The following is a 19,839-nucleotide window of genomic DNA, read 5'->3' on the forward strand; positions in this document are numbered from 1 at the left end:
ATAGTTTCAGATCCTCAAATAAAATGTAATGTTAGGGAAGGGAAACCTGTTTTTAAACAATTCTTTCATTTATTTAATAGAAAACATCACCAATTTCCCATTTTGCCCCTGTGAAAAAGTGATTATCCTCGTATTGAAACAAAGAAATCAACTAAATTTTAGTTGTTAATTAGATTCAGGTGTTTGAACAGAGCCATGATTGAGTTAAATGGCTTATACAGTATACTGAGACTTATCATCAGAGACAAGTAGTCACCACAAAGTCTACACAAGCAGCAGAGTTCATGCATTAAAAGTGCAACTTTTTGGAGGGTGCAGGTCTTGCTATATCTGACATAAAGCAATTACGGCATTCAGCTGTAAGGATGTCATACCTACAATGAAACATGGTGGTGGCAGTGTGATAGTATGAGAATGTTTTGCTGCTGTATGAGAAAATTATTAAGGAGAATGTCTGACCTTGTATGCGCTAGCTGAAGCTGAAGAGTAATTGTCTGATGTAAATCAGCAAGAAAATTATTCAAAACACAGAAGCGAGTCCACATCTGAATGGCTAAGAAGGAGTAAAATTTAAGTTTTGGAGTGGCCTAGTCAATGTCCTGACGTAACTCAATAGAGATGCTGTGGGAGAACCTGAAAAGACCAGTTCATACTTGAAGACAGAAAAAATTTATCAAATCATAGGAAGAGTTTAGTTACAGTTGTTGCCACTAAGAGTGGTCCAGGTCCAACCAGGTATTTGGTTTAAGGGGGCACTTAGTTTTTCACAAGGGTGATATAGTAGGTGTTTGTTAACTATTTTCACAGAAGGAACAAATTAAATAAAAAAATATTTTTTTTGACCTCAGATTACATTTTGCAATATAAAATTTTGTCTGAAAATCTGAAAATATTCAGCACACCAAATAAGCAATAATAGACCTTATCAAGAATAGGGCAAATACTTTTTCATGCCACTGTATAACCTTTCATATAAGTTGGCTCATGTAAATTCCTACAAATGTTTGTAAAACTGTGCTTTGAGGCCATGACTACCCATCTATTTAGACTACTTATTGTGACTTCTTCTGTATGTTCTGCTACTGACTTTAAACTTGGCAATGAAAAATAGTATGCTCACTCAAAAATAGACAATGGTCTATCCACATACACTGTCAGGGCAGATGGTTTAACCCGAATTTGTTGTTAGTTCCCAGAGGTCTATGCCCATCACAACAAGTGGTTGGAAGTTACCACCACATTTGTTTCCACCAAACAAGGAGCACTGAAGTTTACAGAGCTTCTAAACAGTGAAAGGATACAAAAGAGGTAAAAGACTGTGCAAATAACAGCAGTCCTCACTAAACCAGCTATAAAGTTCTGTAGTCTGAATTGTCCACAGAAAAGTTACTATAAACCCTTTTCATGTCTTTTGGCCCAGCCTCTATTTTGCATTCTGAGAACAGAAAGCATATGGTTGACCAAAACTATTTTTCTTTGTAAGACTTTTCTTTGTCACTCACAGTTGATATAAGTGCCTCACAGATTTAAATTATCTTTTTTTTTTTTACATGGAAGAATGCTTTAAAAAAAACTTAAAAAAAAAAAAACTTCTGGTCAAACTTCCTAATGAATGTGAAAATTCTTTAACTTATACGACTGAGATTATAGTCATTTGTACTTAGGAGTAGGTGATTGGTCTTTGTAAAGATGAAACATAAAGGTGTTTTAATCCCTATCACCTGTCTTATTTATACTCGTCAGTATAATCAGAAGGGTCCCAAACATGTAAAGGGATAGAGACAGTGACAAACCCTGCCTCTATAACTATTGTATAAAAAAATGTGAAAACTTTGTTGCTGTATAATCAAAAGGCTTAGGCTAGATCAATGGTACAGCTGCAGAGGTGAGAAGTAAAAAAAAAAAAAGCAAATTTACTTTGTTACCAAACTTGAGCATTTTTAAAAGTATTTATACTTACATTTTTCTTCACTTAGGACTTTTGACTGTTACTCATTTCACAAGAAAGACCCCTACTTTTTACTCACTACAAAACAAACTACAAACACTATGACCTCTATAAGGTGACTTTATTTTTTTTTTTTTGCAAGACAGCTTCAAGCAAAATTCTACTGGATGTGATGACGACAACAACAACAATGGGTAGTTATTTATAAATTTGGACATTATACATTTAATTGGCTCTTTGTATGTTTATGCAAGGACTGTGCTTGACACTAATAAGAAGAGAAATAATTCTCTTTGTGTTCGAGTTCTCCCTCAATCCTCAGAAACACAGAGGTAAATAACATCTTTTGCTACAAATATCTGTTATTAGCTACATTTAGTATTTGTCTAGCCTATTCTTTAATTTCATGTGATGTCACCTAAATGTGTGTACTTTGCTGTTCACTAATTTGATTCCTCACACAAATGCTGCATCTCTGTGCAAAGACTGCCACACTGTGTATTAAATATGAGGTGGACAAACCAAGCCAGGCTTCTTCAAGCTTCCAAAAGTTATTACGAATCAGGGCTCCAAGTCTCATATATTATCTGGAAAAAAAAAAAAAGTAATATATGAAAGTCTGACATTAATCGTAAGGATATCACAACCAAGGAGTTGTGAATCAAACAATCGTCTGATCAAACAATCCAAAGTTGGATCAACAATTGTCTGATCAAAATATTCTGCTCTTTGAATATTTGTTTTTTACTCTCATGCCAAAGTAAGATGTTATCAGTATGAATTTATGTACTGAATTCCAAACTACCGACCCTTGATGACATTACCTCACTAACAGCTTACAGTTCACTGTGAAACGTTATGAAAATGAAACGTTATGCACTGTTCAACTCATTCATCCTAACAACTCCATAGATATGGTGGCTTGATCAAACTTTGATATGAGATGTACAACTTAATTAGACAATTTTAATTTAAAAAAATTCCCAACAATATTGTAAAACAGCAAAGATCTTTGAGGCGAGATCTCAAATCCCATCTTGTTGCTAAAGTACATGTAGGTAAATTGTTACTTGAGGTGAATACTTTGAATGTAAGACATTTTTAGGAGTATTTCATGTTGTGCTTTAACAAATTGGAAAGATTATTTTAAAGAAAGTAAATGTAATATTTAGAATTTCAGATAAGAAGGCCTTTCTGCATGACAGTACCGAATTCATCAGGTATTTAGCTAGGGAATTAAAATGGCCATGTAGTTACAAACGCGTTGCATTATGGGTACTTGAACAGCTCGCAGTGACATCTAGTTATATACATAAAACCAAGTCTAAGAAAAACAGAAGTGAATTTTATAAATTATAACAGCGCAAGAAAAAAAAACTTAAATTAAAACGTGTCAATCAAGTCGGGGAGTGTTTTGAGCCAATGGGCGGGGAATGAACGCTAACGACACGCCCCTTTGAGGAAACGGAATTGCGCAATAACCAGGAAGTGAAGGTCGTGACAAACATGGCGGCGCTCTGTGTGATGAAGTCTGTAAGGACAGCGCTCGGTGCCGTTCATTGTGCTATTAACAACAGTTTAACACCGAGGATATTAAGTGGACCCCAGCTGTCGTTTTTTGGCTGCACGTCGGTTCGTGGTATCCGGCAAGGTACATTTTATGAGCTGTTTATTTATCCTGTTAGCCTGTTTAGTTAGACACATGTGCATGGTCCAAACGATAAATGTCAGACTGAATCTCAAACTGCACAACATGTGTTAGTTTCTATCCTGTCTGTGCACTGCTGTAAAGAGCAGAGGTGTATTGGCATGCAGATTATCTAGAGAATGTGCTGTTTACATGTCAAATCTAAACGTTGTTTGATTAAATGATGAATGCTGTATAATTGAATGTTCATACAGAATTCCTCAATGCCTGCTGCATGGAAATTCACCATCAAATCTGTTATTATTACACATATACACATATGAATCTCATCCAGGGTGTGTTCCTGGTCCCAGCGCTCACGCCTAGTGTTTCAGGATAAGCTCCAGATCCACCAGGACCTGTTTTAAAGAAAACTGTCGGAAATTCACTTGTCTTGTGTTGATTTATGATTCAAGAGTGGACACTAAACTTATTTGGTTAATGTTTTGTTTTGTTTTGTTTTTCCTTCAGTGGTGGAGAAGCAGGAGGGGAAAACTACAGTGGTAAGTGTACACAAATGCATTTTTTTGTTGTTTTATTTATTAACTGTTATTTCATATTGGTTTTTCGGCAGTGGATTTTCAACGCTTTGTTTTTCTTGTAGATTGAGGGTCTAACAGTGGCGGCACCCGAGAGCCCGCAACCTCCTAACCCAAATGCTAAGTGCCCAATTTACCGATGGAACCTTCAGAACAAGTACACATACACAGTAAGTTTTATGAGTTGAGTGATTTAAAACAAATTCAGGAGATTCAAAGTATCCACACTCTCCAGGAGACACTCTGTAGATATGCTTTTGAACTTATTTCCATTCACAGCCTTTTTGTAAATTGTTAAACATGTTAAGACTCTTGGCCTCTGAAAGAGTTTAGGTGTACAGTGTAATGAATTAAATAGAAGAGCTGACTTTTAATGGGGCTGACAGTGTAATGTCGTGTCAAATGAAGTTCGGTCTTGAGAACCAGTTACCTACTCACGGTAACTTTTTCCTCATCCAACTCACCAAACCTTTCATGGGATAGATCAAGTTTCTTACAGCAGGAAAATCTTGAACCTGTACACGGCATTGGGTCCCTAAAACTATAGTTCCTGAAGATTTTCTGTCAGTTAATATTTCTACTAGGACAAATATTAAACTGCACATTTCTTTCAAGGTTTGTGTGCCACTGTAGAGGCTTTGCTGTGAGTAGCTTAGTCCATTTTTTTTGTTTTGCTCACTTCAGCCAAATGTGTCTCAATTTCCTATGTAAGCCATTCAGCTCTGTGTTATTGCTCAAGCAGTGAACCCAGAAAACACTGTTTTTTTCTTTTTGTATAGATCTTTTGTAGCCATCTGTAGGCAGAAGTAGTAGAAGAGGTCTAGGGAATATGAATATACAAACATTTTTAATTTGTATTAAAGGAACAGTCTGTATTTAGTCAGTCAGCTCTCTGGATGAATTGCAATTGCCATGAAAACAGTGACAAGCCTTCTCCTTCCCACAAGCACCCCAGTAAGTATACCTCACATGTTGGCTTTTATGAGAAACAGGACCTGAGCAGCTCCATTCTAACTTGGAGTTTGTTTGTTTGTTCATTCATTCATTCATTTAGTAGCTGAAATATGGAATTAGCAGCCTGAAACAAGCTAGCCACATCTATTGTATGGTTATAGAGATCGAGGAGATTCTATAAATGGAGAAAAAAATTGTGTAATATAATAATAACATTTGTAACCGATTTTCCTGTGCGGTACCGGATGCCAATAGGGAGTGAACTTGATATGATATGCAATAATAATCAAATTTCTCAGCAAAACAAAATAAGAATCAATTAGCCATATTTTCTATGTTAATAAACATTTCTAATCTTTCTCAAGACAGTACTTTCTACTAAACTGTACAAAATGTAATGGTAGTTTGTATACTGCTGTCAGAGTTGTATATTTTTGTCATATTTCTGATTTTGTACTCTATACTTTTATCCATTATTCTGTAGCTTTTGAAATGTTGCACACACATCACACAATCACATCACTTGCCTTCTGCTTTTTCTTATGATTAATGAGCTCTTCTCTTCTACAATTTCTAAATTCACAGGATGTTTTATTACTGAGTCAGTTCATTCGTTCAGATGGAGGGATGTTGCCAAGACGCATCACTGGCCTCTGTGCTCAAGAACACCGCAAGATTGCCATATGTGTGCAGATGGCCCATCGAGCAGGTCTGTAACCTTACTGGCTTTAGGTAGTGAACGATGGTGTGTGGCTACACAGCGTCTGTAAATACATGTTTTGTGCAGACTATTGTAAAAGGAGAGTTCGGGATCAGGGACGTTTGTCACACACACACAATATCACAATTAAATGCATTTGACTTGTCATTAAATTCCAGTCAGTTTTGTGACATACAAAGGTATAACAAGTCCTCAGGCCTGAAGGCTTTCGCGTGGCAGAAACCTTACTGACTGTTACAAAGCGCTGGCACTCAAGACTCCTTTCATGAATATTTAATATAAATTAAATGTCTCCTAAAAGAGAGTTTCATAATACCTTTTTCCTTATTAAAAAGCATGTTTGTAATTCGCTTATTAGGCTTAGATTTTGTGGAGCGTCCACCATACAAGTCCCTGTAAATGAGCTGTTATTGTAGACGTGATAGCATATTACAATGAACACATTAATATAACCCACACTGTTATAGAAAATTATTCAACACCTTCTGACCAATCAGAATCAAGAATTCATCAGTGCTGTGATATAAAACAACTTAAATAGGAGGTTAAATTCTTGAATCTGATTGGTCAGAAGTCTGATCGGTCAGTAATTCTGACTAACATGAATGATAGGTTAATATTAATGCGCTTGTTCTAATATGTTATTATTAATATAGTAACAGCTCATTCACAGGGACTTGTATGGCAGACAATACACATAATCTAAGAATAATAATAAACGGATTTAAACAACGTAATTTTGTTTAACAAAGAAAAATATAATTGTTGATGTGGTGAAGTTTTTTGTTAGGAGACATTAACATTTATAGGAGTCTGGGATGTCATTGCTTTGTAACAATCACGGTGCTTTGCAAAGTTACCCAGCATGGGAAAGTCTTTAGGACAGAGGAGTTTGCGCTTCCAGGCTTCTCTGTATAATTACAAGCCAGAGAGAGGGAGAGAGAAGATGATGCTGGTGAGGGAACAACTGTTTATTATTGCTAAAACATTAACGGCGATATAACGTTAACACGATAACAGGACCTAACTTTTCTCTGATGCTCCACAACATTAAATCTTATTATAAACCGTTAAAATGTGCAGTGTGTCATTCATGAGTAAAATAAACATTGTAATCATTGGCAAATCGTTGTGATATAAGCAGAATAACACACTCCAGACCATGTAGTCATACGAAAATAATGCACTTAGCGGTGGTAACGGCACCCCGCTTCACGTCTTGCTGCATCACACCACCCAGGCATGGATTATTTTCATATAATCACATGGTCTGTCATGTGTTACTCTGTATATATTGTAATGAATGTATGAAGAACAATATCAAAAATCCTTGGGGATATCTATATAATGCTATATCAGACCAATGTATTATGAGGGGAAAAAAAAGAACCTACTCTACTCTATTACTTCTTTCTTATTGCTCCAGGTCTCCTCCCAGACCACAGACCGCATCTTCCTGAAGGCCACGTACCAAAGCCCAAACCCAACCCCCCACTCAACAGGTATGTACGTTCCATCCAGCACCCTAAAGACTTCATTGCTTGTTCCTCTGGGTAAATGAATTTTCAGAGCAACAAAACTTTACACAGTTTGTAGTATCTACTCTGCCCTCCCCATTTCTCCTGCACTCTGCCTAAATTTGTTACTGAACAGCGTGCCACTAGAAGCCTTTAACATACACATTCATGTGTTGTTTTTGACTTGACACTTGCATAAAAACAAAATCATTTTGGAAACATGCTGCGAAGCTTGCATTTAACCAAGTAGAGTTAATAATGTTAATAAGTTAAGTGTGAACACAAGACAGTGTTGAATTCCAGAGAACACTGACGTGTCAGTTGAGTAGAACAAGACCTAGCACAGTTCTTGGGAAATGTAAGCCGATGGTAATACATTTTTCAGGAAAAAAAGGATCATGCTTTTGGAAAACTAGTTAGCCAGTGATGCACTGATATCCAAAAATAGCTGTTTTTTTTTTAAAGCAATAGCACAGCAATGTATCTCCAGTGGGAAAAGTCTGAAGTCTTGTGAGTTCCATAGCAGAAGCTAAAAAAAGTTCCACAAACTACATCAGTCCAGGTTCCTCCTGCAGAAAGACAGCTAATTGCATGTCCAGTCTTTGGGACCACCAGTAGACATCCCATTCCAGATTTAGTCCCCCTTTGCTGTTATAATAACCTCCACTCTTCTGGGAAGGCTTTCCACTAGATTTTGGAGTGTGGCTGTAAGGAATTGTGATCATCCACAAGATCATTATTGAGATCAGGCACTGATGTCGGGTGAGGAGGTCTTATGCATAAAAACACATCCTATTCAATTGTGTGCTTCCACATCTGTGGCAACAGTTTGGGGAAGAACTACATATGGCTGTGATGGTCAGGTGTCCACATACTTTGGGCCATATATAGTATAGTAGTTCATACTTGGAATGGCACAGGATGCTGGTATAACTGACAGTGAATTCATAAGTGCTTCTGTATGTGAGCCATACATACTGTTTGGGAACCATAGCAGCTACATTCTGAATAGGTTATGGTTTATAAAGTTAAGTTTTACCAGAACAGGCAAGTTAAATGTTTAAAAACTTATACTAAGGATGCAACTGTAATATATATATATATATATATATATATATATATATATATATATATATATATATATATATATATATTTTTTTTTTTTTTTTTTTTTTTTTTTTTTTTAAAAAGATATACCTACAATCCCCCATGCATGAGGTTCATGATGATGGAGGCAGAGCAGTGATGAACCTAGTGTTGATTTAAATCTGATATTGATTTTTTTGAAGGTACCTGACTCGTTACTCTGTGAAATCAGTGAAGCCCATCTATAGGAAAGGAATGAAGTGGTGTAAGAATCGTATGCCTGTGGGACATCCAGCCCTCAAGGACAACATCAGATACAGCCCTAAGCCACTCTACACAAAGCATTGACGCATTTCCAGACACAACAATGAAGGCGTCAGTGTAATCAGGACAGCTGGAACGTACAGAGATCTGCAAAGTGATAATTATTGTTTTTCATGGCCACGACATGCTGCTTTTGATGCTGCACAGGCTGCTTGTTCACACAGAGACGTAACAGAATTTCTTTAAACCTTGAGAACTGAATTTGACATAAGACTTCACTGGAAAAGAGTGCATCATACACAACACACTTTTTTTTTGTCTTTAATATGTCCTCATAGTCACCTCAGTTACTGTTACAGATTCTGTGTCTGTAGGAAGCTGGCCCTAGCTTCCCGAACTACAAATGCTCCAAATAAAAATCGGTTTTATGTACCGCACTGAAACAGCTGTGTGGGTGTGTGTGAGTGAATGTGTGGGTGTGTAAGTGGGTGTGTGAGTGAGTGGGTGTATTGGTGTACATATGTGTGGTGTGGGAAGTTCAACTGACAAAGACCGCTTTAACACTTTTCTTCAGGTCGAAGAATATTTACCTGTTTTCAATACAATTACAAGAAAGTTCATGACAAGAATAAGGTATTTACAGGGACGGATTAGGGTGTCACTTTAATCTCTCTACATCATGAAAGGCAGGTCCAAGTTCTTGAGGCCATCTCCCATGTAGATGTAACCATGTTGGGAGGTTACAGGCACGTGGAAGAAGGTCAGACCAAGCCACAGCAGACTCCGGATCACGCAAACTCTGCTTCCATGCTCCAACTGCAAACTCCACGATCCTGTGCACAGAACACAGAATGAGTGCCGCTTTCGAATCTGTTCCCATTTCACACAGATATTTTAACTTTTAAATTTACCAGTAATTAAATGGGATGGAACGGCAAACCAAAATCGAAAGCCAGAGAACACTAATGTGGCAGTTGAGTGAAAGAAGACCTACCACAATTGCTGGAAAATGCAAGCAGAAACCAATGCATTATCAGGAAATAAGGATCATGCACTTCTTGATGACCAGTTATCCCATAATGCACCAATATCCTTTGGAACAGATGTTTTAAAGCAATAGCACAGTGATGCAACTACAGGAGGAAAAGTCTAAAGTAAAAGCAGATTGAAGATTCAGAAATGAAGGACCATGCCAAGATCAAAATTCTTGGTCAAATATGTACAATGGATATAAAAAGTCTGTTAAAATGGCAGGTTTTTGTGATGTAAAAAAAAAATGAAACCAAGAAAAATCATGTCCGAACTTTTTCCACCTTCAATGTGAAATTACAATGTATAAAAAATAAGTGAAAAACAATCAAACATTTTAGGGAAAACCTTGTTGCATAAGTGTGCACACTCTTTTATAATTGGGGATGTGGCTGTGTTCAGAATGGTCCAATCACATTCAATCTCATGTTCAAAAGTAATTATCATACAGTCATCATCAAAGAAATTATTCTGATTAAGCTGTTTCAGCTGTTTTCATAGGATTTTCTTCACATCTTCTTGGTTTCATCCAATTCCTGAAGCCAGTCCGCAAAGAGCTTATAAAGCATGCATGGTATCTCACTTGTTATAAGGTGTTGATCAGGAGAGGGGTATAAAAGAATTCCCAAAACATTAGATGTACCATGGAACACCATAAAGACCATCAACAACAAATAGAAAAAATGGATCACCACAATGACGTTGCCAAGAACAGGATGTCTCTCCTATCAGGGAAGCTGCCAAGAGACCTCCGGCAACATTAAAGGAGCTGCAGGAATATCTGACAAGTACTGATTACTCTCTGCATGTGACAACAATCTCTCGTATTCTTCACATGTCTGAGCTTTGGGTGTAGGGTGGCTACATGGAAGCCCTTTTTCACCAGAAACATCCCAAATAAATCACCCCAAACCATGTGTCAAAATGTGTTATGGTCTGATGAGACCAATTCTTAAAAGGTGATAATAATAATTCCAAAAGGTATGTTTGGCACAAATAAAAAGCATATGACCAAAAGAACACCATACCCATGGTGCAGCATGGTGGTGGCAGCATCATGCTTTAGGGCTGCCTTTCTTCATCCAGAACTGGGACTTTTATCAAGGTGGAGGGAATCATGAATAGCTACAAATTCCATTCGATTTTAGTGCAAAACCTTCAGTTGTCTACTAGTAAGCTGAAGATGAAAAGGAATTTCACCTTTCAGCATGACAATGACCCAAAGCATACATCCAAATCAACAAAGGAATGACTTAACCAAAAGAAGATCAATGTTTCTGAATGCACTAGCCAGAGCCCAGACCTGAATCCAACTAGAAATCTGTGGGGTGACCTGAATCAGGCTGTGCACAGGAGATTCCCTTACAATTTGGTGGATCTAGAATGTTTTTGCAAGAAAGAGTGGGAAAAAATTGCCAAGTCAAGATGTGCCATGCTGATAGAGTCTTACCCAAAAAGACTGAGTGGTGTAATAAAATCAAAAGGTGCTTCAACAAAATATTAGTTTAGGGGTGTGCATACTTATGCAACTAGGTTATTGCGTAACTAGGTTACTAAGATTTTTATTTTTATTTTTCCCCTATAAAAGTTTCTTATTGTTTTTCACTTTATTTGTATACTTTGCAACTGCACATTAACGGTGAGAAAAGATCTGAAATGATTTATCTTAGTGTCATTCTTTTACTTCACAAAAACCTGCCGTTTTAAACAGAGGTGTGTAGATTTTCTATATCCATTGTATGTACAGGATGTGGTTATTTACAATCCGATCTCCAGCAGTGAATTTCAGGTAAAGGGTGAAAAGACACATGATAAATAAGCTCAAATATTTGAACCATAAATACCAACAAATCCACTGTGTATGGAATTTGTTACATGGAATTTGTTCACATCCTGTGTAACTGGAGTTACATACCATAAATCCATGTGTTCTGATAAAAGAATAAATAAACAAACAAACAAAAAAGTAAATAAATGCCCGATAGCTTATAGGATTATGAGTGTAGTGAAGACCTATTTAATAAAAGAAAATTAAACATTTAAGTAAATAAATAAAAGAAAGGAGAAATGTCTGATGACTCTCGATTTCTGCTAAGGCACACAGATGGTAGGGTCAGAATTTGGCACAGTAGGAATCCATGGACCCAACCTGCCTTGTGTCAACAGTCCAGCTTGGTGGAGGTGGTGTAACGATGTGGGGAATATTTTCTTGCCACACGTTGGGTCCATTAATACCAATTATCACTTGAATGCCACAGCCTATTTGAGTATTGTTGCTGACCATGTGCACCCCTTCATGGCCAGAATTTACCCATCTTCTAACGGCTACTTCCAGCATGATATTCAGCAAAAGTCATCTCAAATTGGTCTCATGGGCATGACAACGAGTTTAATGTTCTTCAGTGGCAAAGAGGAGGCCCTACGCAGTATAGTATACAGTGAGTATATATTTCCCATGTACCCGGGTCAACCGAATGTCAAAATCTCTTGACAAAAATGTTAATTCTTCTTTTATGTGGCATAAAACCAGGGGAACTTTAGGCTGGAACATGCTGCTCCTGGACAGTGTAAGGAAATGGGAAAGCGTCCAGATGAACTCGTTCATCTTAAGAACATGTTTTTGTCTGTATGGGAGATGTAAGAAATGTTTGGGCTTCTTAAGAAGTTAGTGCAGAAACAGCTTTGAGTGATGAGGAAAAGAGAAAGCGTGTTCTAAGTGTTTGAGCAAATGAAATACCAGGCCAAGTGTCAGAGCCACTTCTTCAAATGTTTATATACAGTGCAATGATCCAGTGTCAGAGTTCATTATTTTTTAGAGAAGCCCAACGACTTGCTTTAGGGAATTCCTTAAATATTTTATTTATTACCTACTTTTTAAGTAATCCTATATCATAATGGAAGACATTCAGAATATGGCACTGGTTCACAGAGTTGTCGGTTTGGCATTTTCACTGTATGGGTGGTGACTGGAACAGATGAGATTTTGAAGTAAAAATGTACCTAGACATCAGTGCAGAACTCATTATAAATGGCTAGAAGCAGCACTGTCACATTGAGTGACAGATCTCTAAGTACCCCAAGGTATAGATTACTAAGATATAGATTTCCCACCATGGATGGCAGCCATGCTTCTGTCTATTCCAAGGACGGCTTTAGAACATCCAAGCAGATCCAGGGATTTCCCTGACATACTGTACTATTAAGATTCCATTGGGCTAAGGAATATGAGCAAAACACACCATGGAATGAGAAGAAATAAATAAGTAAATGCAAGCAACAAGTTGAAAGCCATTCAGACTGGATCCCATTCCCACTGCTTACTGAGAATGTGGGCTCTCCACAGCAAAAGTACCACCCAGTCTGACTATGAGTTTTAGTAGTTTTCCTTGCCAGACACAGTGAAAGTTAAATAACAAGAATATTGGTTTTTTTTTTCTTGGTTGTCTCCTTAATCGTGCTTGTGTCAGGAGAAGTACCAAAATACGTGGGAAAGAGCAATTGAATATCACTCATCCAGAAGAGTAATTTCTTATGGGAAACAAAAATGAACATGGAAGAATAGAGAACAATGGAATCACAGTTCACAGTACTATGTCTCCGTTGTGTCTCGGATCAGCCAGTTACCAATTTACATCACTCAATAGATGGGAGAGGTCCAGCTACACAGATGAAAAATGTGCACTAATCATAGACATATTTACACCATTATCACATTTCTCTCGCCCATTAGCGCCATTTGACTGTCAGCATCATCTCCTCGATTGACTGAATTGCACGCAGGATCATCATTCACCCCATTCTTCAAAGTTATGTGTATTGGATACCAAGTTGTTTAAGTTGTAGGGAATGTGCTCAATTCTCAGATATTGTATTACTGTGACTCTTAATTTAGAATCTAGCCTTAAGTACTGAGTAATGTCATGGACTCTGAAGTCATGGACTCTGAAGGTACCCTGTGGTATCTGACACCAGGACGTCAGCAGCAGATCCTTTAAGTCCTGTAAGTTGAGAAGTGGAGCTGCCGCGGATGGGACTTGTTGTTCCAGCACATCCCACAGATGCTCAAATGGATTGAGGTCTGGGGAGTTTGGAGGCCAGAGCAACACCTTTAACTCTTCTTCATGTTCCTCAAACGATTCTCGAACATTGGGCCTCATTTATCAATCTTTTAGTAAAGTTGTGTGTAAATATTTGCTTAAGCCAAACTGGACTAAAATTTTCTAAACTGTATTTTAGAAAAGTTTCACAAACGCTGATTATCATTATACTCACATACAGTACGTACTGTATGTTGATTACCCATAAGTGCAAACACGATCCCGACACAGCTCATTTGCATTAATGATGCCCATAAACCTCCATAAAAGGTCGAGTGCACAGACAGCTGGGGGCACAAAATGAAAGATCAGGGTAAAGCCTGAAAGGCAGAAGTGGAATTTATTTTGACTCACTTCTATGCCAAGAAATATTTAATATTAATAATGATAAGCAAGCAGGTTTATGGGTTTATGTTGGCTCGATTTCTTTATTTCTTTTTTATATTCTTTAATTAATGCCAAAAATCTAAAAGGACTGGTTTTCCCAAAATTTTCTCAATGGTACTCTTAATCCCTGACCTAGTGAACTAGCATGATGATGTGTTTTTGATAGAGACTCCAAAGCTCTTCTATAACTCTTCTAAATAAGGGCGTCTGCTAAATGCTGTAAACGTAATAAAAATAAGCAATTTACACCCAACAGTATATTCCATATATTCCATCCACACAAATTAGATGACTAAAAGTCAATCAAGTCAAAATTTACATTAGTTAGTCTTATTATGCTTAAATTTACATATACCCTGGAGCATGAGTTGGATACAAATGTTTTTCCAAATTACAAATTTTTTACGATTTTTACGAATATGAAATTTCTTGTGTAAACGCTTGTACAAACAAAATATGAATACATTTGTTCATATCCAGCTTGATAAATGACACCCAATGTGTGTAGTGTGGCAGGGTGCATTATCCTGCTTAAAGAGGCCACTGCCATGAAGGGGTGTGCTACGAGAGCCGACTATTCACTTACCAATAAATCCCCATTCACTATCCAATAAATTCCCAGACCTTGACATGTGCCATTGTTAAGAGATAATCAACGTTATTCAGTTCATCTGTGAGTGGTCATATTGTTTTGGCTCATCAGTGTATATATTGCATTTGTTAAAGTTTCACCTTTGGGAATGTCATCACTTAGAGGATCCAGGAAGTCGATGGAAGGGTTCAGATCAGCCATTTCCAAAATGGATTTCTTCTTCAGGTTCTTGGGGTCAGAGAAGTGTAAATAATTGTTCAACTTTGCTGCCTCTGTGGGGTTCAGGCCTAAAGAAAATTATATGAATGATTATTCACCTTTCTGGTATTATTCCTGCATAATGCCGACTAACACATAATAATGACAAATGAATTATTATTGATCAGGAACTTAACACAACAGTACTCCTAGCTTTGAAACAGTTGAATTTCTCATCGAAAGCTTACTTAAACTAAACCATGAAGAGAGAGGTACTGAGCTGAATCATAGCCCTTTCTAATACTCACAGCCAGCTGCATCTTATCTCCAAAAGTAAACAGAGACACACACACACACACACACAAGACATAAAGTCATGCAGTAACCATACCCTCAAAGCTGCGGTTAGTCTGTACAGTGCCATGAGGGCTCTTAATGTATGCGCCACGTGGTACAACAGCCACCTCTTTATCGATGGTAAACACAGTCACAGCTAGCCTTTTCTCTTCACTCACCTTCACCTACAGAGGAGAAACAGCATCACCACAGCATATTAACAGCCATGAATGGTTTAACAGTGCCTTGTAGATGATACTTCAGTCCTGAGTCTAAACATTACAATGTAAACACCTCATTTATCACAAATTTATGTTTACTTGGACTGAATTTTCTTTACAGATTCCAGATTTACAGATTAAACAATTCATTTAGAATTGTGTTTCCTACTTCATAACCAACCAGTTTCTACAACCATTCAGCAATTTAAAGGACTTATGTAAATAAGGAACAGTGAAAATATTAAGTCAAAAGGTCATCCATGTCATTTTGAATGACCTCTGTAGGTCGACATGACCACGCTATTACTGGGTGAGTATGTTGTCTAGTAACTGTCCCTCTGGCTTACCATGACTTCCTCCTCCACAGCGTTATCTCCCTCTCCCTGGTGCCGTATCTCAGCGTGCTCGTATTGGTGTGAAGGATCACCCATAAAACGTCCCTTAGCCGCTACAGCCACCTCTGCTATCAGGGCCTCAGTGGCAAGAGGGAGCAAGTGCCAATCCATGCAGTTAAAACTAGACGAGAAGCAAAGTTAACCTTTAACAAATCTTCTAAAATATCTTCTATAGCAAGATATTTATGTGAAGGGGTTTTTAGATATACACTACCAGTCAAAAGTTTGGACTCAGTAGATTGAATATGCAGTATATTTCTGCTTGTCTTAAAGACATGGTTTATAATTGACATTTGTTTCTAAGAGATATGTGTATACTGAAGTTAATGTCAATTTTTGAATCAAAAAGTATATTTAATAAGTATTAATAAATAAGTATTAGTATTATTAATAAGTATAAGTATGTTTTACTTATAACAAGGAGCTTTTACTCAGAACTAAATTGTTTCCCATAACAAGTAGTTTTCATTGAGAAGGATAGGGCCCTATGACCCCGTGACCCTGTGTAGGATAAGCGGTACAGAAAATGGATGGATGGATGGATGGATGGATGGAGAAGGAATGCCCATTTGAGGAAATATAGGAAAAGCGGTGTTAGTTCATAGTACCAATGTCTTGATTACTATTCTAAAATAGTAAAATCTACTACTATTGAGTAGGTTTGTGTCAAACCTTTGACCGGTATTGTATGTGTAAATGAGTTGTGGACAAACATGCATTTTCATGTACATCAGCCATAACATTAAACCAACTGACAGGTGAAGTGAATAACATTGATTATCTCATTACAATGGCACCTGTCAAGGGTGGGATATATTAGACAGCATGTGAACAGTCAGTGCTTGAAGCTGATGTGTTGGAAGCAGAATTTTTAGGGGTTTTTTTTAATTATTTTATTTTAAAACAATTCTGAGGACATCTAAATAATTTATTTAATTTTATTTTTGTAGAAAGTCAGTTCAAAAGGAGCAGAAAAAAATCTCATTCTAATATACTTAAATTTGTTGTTACAATACAGCAAAAAGAGAAATAATCACTAAGGGATGAATACTTTCTGGAGGCACTGTATATAGCTATTTCTATTTTAATCCAGTAATATATACACTATATGGCCAAAAGTTTGTAGACACTTAACCATCATACACATACAGTATGTGCTTGTTGAACATCCCAGGTTTAATCATCCTTTGCTGTTATAATAAGCTCCAATCTTCAGGGAAGGCTTTCCACTAGATTTTGGAGAGTGGCTGTGGAGATTTGTGATCATTCAGCCATGAGTTCTTCCACTCCAACTTTGGCAACTTTTGTTGCATATGAAAATCCCAGGAGATCAACAGTTTCTGAAATACTCAAACCAGCCCATCTGGTACCAGCCATGCCACGATCACACATTGTCTTCATTCTGATGTTTGATGTGAACATTAACTGAAGCTCTTGACCTTTATGTGTGATTTATGCATTGTGCTGCTACATGATTGGCTGATTGGATAACTGCAGAAATGAGCAGGTGTGCAGGTGTTCCTATTAAAGTGACCGGTGAGACTATTTCTTACCTGTATAAACACTTTCTGTCTCTCATTTCATCTTCTCCAACCCCCTGGGCAATGAAATAATCATTTTTAATTCCTAGGATCTTTCCCCAAAACAGGACTCGGTTGAATTTGTAGTTTGTCTTCAGGATGAGCAGAGAGGTGTGCAGGGCTGCTCGGTGCTCGGTGCTCAGGGTCAGCCCGTTCCCACACACCAAATCCAGCGAATACAGCAAAGTGCTGGAGTCCATCTCTGCTACCTGACACACAGACTTACTGCTAATGATGATAATAATGTGAGGCGGTTAACTAGATAACGCTAGTTTGGAGCCTGCTAGCCGTAAGAAGTGTTTTCGAGGTTGCTAGGGTAAACAAACTTCCTGGATACTAGTTGCCGTAGCAACAAGACACGTAAACGCGCCTGTAGTAACGGCAGTTTGTTTTCAGCTGTGTAGGATTTTTTTGTTTACTGTCGATTTAAAAGCTTTATTTGACAAGAGAGAAGTTAGAGTCATATCGTGATATTTTCTCTCACAAGTCGTTCTCCTGTTACGACTTGAGTGCACGTTAGAACTTGTTTATTAATATGTCTTTTTTTTAATCTAAAAGATTTCATGAGGCAACAGAGAAGTTAGAATACAGTGTATATGCAATATGTCTGTGCATGTTAAAAGGAACAGCCATGACACGCGAGAACACGTGTATTCCTGCATGCTAACTATTCTTTTAAGGGCTTACACAATAAAATATACAGTTTGGCAGAATGTACACCTATATACATACACTATATGGGCTAAAGTATGTGGACACGTGACCATCACACCCATATTAAATGAAAAGGAGGGGAAAAAGAATAGAAAAAAAGGAACAGAATAAAACCCATGATTTTACCAGGAAGATTTGTGATTTAACACTTTTAGTTAAATTTGCTTTACATGTTTAGTGTCATTACACCGAGACCCTGATCAGAATACAGCAGTTTCTGAAGATCAACAACTCTTTACAGCCGTGGTGAGCAGAAAAGCATTTCAGCATGCACAAAACATCGAACCTTGAGGAGGATGTACTACAACCGCAGAAGACCACACTGGGTTTCACTCCTGGCAGCCAAGAACAGGAATCTGAAGCTATCATGCACACAGACTCACTCAAACTGGACAGCTGAAGGTTAGAAAAAAAAATCAGCTGGTATTTTTCCAGTCTTCAGTTGTATAGTCTAAGGCCTAAACCAATGAAAATGTGTCCCAAATTCCCAAACATGTCATTAAAATGGCTTTAAAGGGTAAGCCATGCTTCATGCTTTTTTTTTTTTAAAGAACATATGATATAAACATTTTTTAGCACCGTGAGTATTTCAGAAATGTATCATGCGTTGGGTATTTTGTTTTATTAAAGCAAGAAAGCTGGAGACAAGATGGAGATTCAAAAAAGACTCGTAAAATCTGACTCCATCCTGAAAAGCTTGATGATTAAGGGTTCAACAGTCAGTGCAGTATGAGTGAAAAAAAGAGCATACCTTTATGTGGATAATAATGCCTCCTGGAAAATGACACTTGCAGGCCCTTTCCCCTCTCCAATTACTGCCAAACCCCCAGTATGGCTCAGGGCTGTGACTGGACAGTGACTGCAGTTCAGCACAGCACAATTTCCACACACTGATCAAAGTGAAATGCAGTGTGACTGAGAATTACATTTACTTCTGATAGGAAGTTAGCCTGTACTTTTGTTATTCTATTCTGTTATTCACTGAAGAGATGTAACGGCATGACAGTGCAGGTTTTACTGTCTAATGTGGAACATTTTCTTTATGTCACTAATGAAAATCAGTACCATTTGTGTATTGCAATTCATGTTCTGTCACTGTTGTGATTGCATTTCTATTTTAAACAAAATCTCACAGTGAAATGCAGTGCAGTGGTGTAGATAGCTTTTAACGTTGGATCACATTCACTTCTGATGCAAATTCAGCATTTAATTCTTAAAAAGCAATCCTCCTCTCTTTGCTTTTCATTGAAGAGATCGTAGTGACGTAAGAGCTTGATCTCTTCAATGAAAAACAACGAGCAGGGAATTGCATTCTCGGCTTCTCGTTGTTGTATGGTGCCCACACATCACAAATGAAAGTCTTTGTAGTGCATTTCATGTTATTAAACCTGTGTGATTGCTTTTATCTCTGGTACAAAATCTCCTCCATAAATAAGTACAGTCACATACACACACATAGAGACTGCAGAACAAAATAGCACCTTCTTGTTTCAGCATATGATAACTGTCTTAAGGCTGCTTTACACTGTACAATTTTTAATGCAATAATGCTGTTCCAAAAAAAAAAAAAAAAA

General features: G+C 37.4%; 2 protein-coding genes and 1 long non-coding RNA gene across 4 annotated transcripts; 2 read left to right on the forward strand and 1 right to left on the reverse strand.

Moving 5' to 3' along the window:
* Window positions 1-1,770: 1,770 nt before the first annotated feature.
* On the forward strand, window positions 1,771-2,280 carry LOC128321240 (uncharacterized). Its single transcript, XR_008304839.1, has 3 exons — window positions 1,771-1,885; window positions 1,977-2,063; window positions 2,203-2,280. It is a non-coding gene; the product is annotated as an uncharacterized LOC128321240 (long non-coding RNA).
* rsph9 (radial spoke head component 9) lies at window positions 2,108-17,996 on the reverse strand. 2 transcript variants are annotated; one of them, XM_034313377.2, is made up of 5 exons: window positions 17,525-17,996; window positions 15,924-16,092; window positions 15,411-15,540; window positions 14,962-15,108; window positions 2,108-2,535 (listed from the first exon to the last, which is right to left on the reverse strand). In XM_034313377.2, exons 1-5 carry the CDS (start codon window positions 17,749-17,751, stop codon window positions 2,525-2,527), a joined length of 684 nt encoding a protein of 227 aa, XP_034169268.1. In that variant the 5' UTR covers window positions 17,752-17,996; the 3' UTR covers window positions 2,108-2,524. The 2 variants fall into 2 exon arrangements, with proteins under 2 accessions (XP_034169268.1, XP_026779592.3); XM_026923791.3 differs by lacking the exon at window positions 2,108-2,535 and adding an exon at window positions 9,279-9,549 and having other exon boundaries at window positions 17,525-17,988.
* Window positions 3,412-9,153, forward strand: mrps18a (mitochondrial ribosomal protein S18A). Its single transcript, XM_026923794.3, has 6 exons — window positions 3,412-3,599; window positions 4,107-4,138; window positions 4,240-4,344; window positions 5,714-5,837; window positions 7,276-7,351; window positions 8,656-9,153. Exons 1-6 carry the CDS (start codon window positions 3,455-3,457, stop codon window positions 8,798-8,800), a joined length of 627 nt encoding a protein of 208 aa, XP_026779595.2. The 5' UTR covers window positions 3,412-3,454; the 3' UTR covers window positions 8,801-9,153.
* Window positions 17,997-19,839: the final 1,843 nt, after the last annotated feature.

This window comes from Pangasianodon hypophthalmus, chromosome 18 (genome assembly GCF_027358585.1).
Source record: "Pangasianodon hypophthalmus isolate fPanHyp1 chromosome 18, fPanHyp1.pri, whole genome shotgun sequence".
In the NCBI taxonomy this organism is placed as follows: Eukaryota; Metazoa; Chordata; class Actinopteri; order Siluriformes; family Pangasiidae; genus Pangasianodon; species Pangasianodon hypophthalmus.

Coding starts and splice junctions, on each gene's coding strand:
- mrps18a (XM_026923794.3), top strand. CDS start 3,455: ATGGCGGCGCTCTGTGTGATGAAGTCTGTAAGGACAGCGCTCGGTGCC. Junction 4,345..5,713: donor AGAACAAGTACACATACACA/GTAAGTTTTATG, acceptor CTAAATTCACAG/GATGTTTTATTACTGAGTCA. Junction 5,838..7,275: donor GCAGATGGCCCATCGAGCAG/GTCTGTAACCTT, acceptor TTATTGCTCCAG/GTCTCCTCCCAGACCACAGA.
- rsph9 (XM_026923791.3), bottom strand. CDS start 17,751: ATGGACTCCAGCACTTTGCTGTATTCGCTGGATTTGGTGTGTGGGAAC. Junction 15,109..15,410: donor GACTAACCGCAGCTTTGAGG/GTATGGTTACTG, acceptor AATTTTCTTTAG/GCCTGAACCCCACAGAGGCA. Junction 9,550..14,961: donor AAGTGATGACATTCCCAAAG/GTGAAACTTTAA, acceptor TTCTGTGCACAG/GATCGTGGAGTTTGCAGTTG.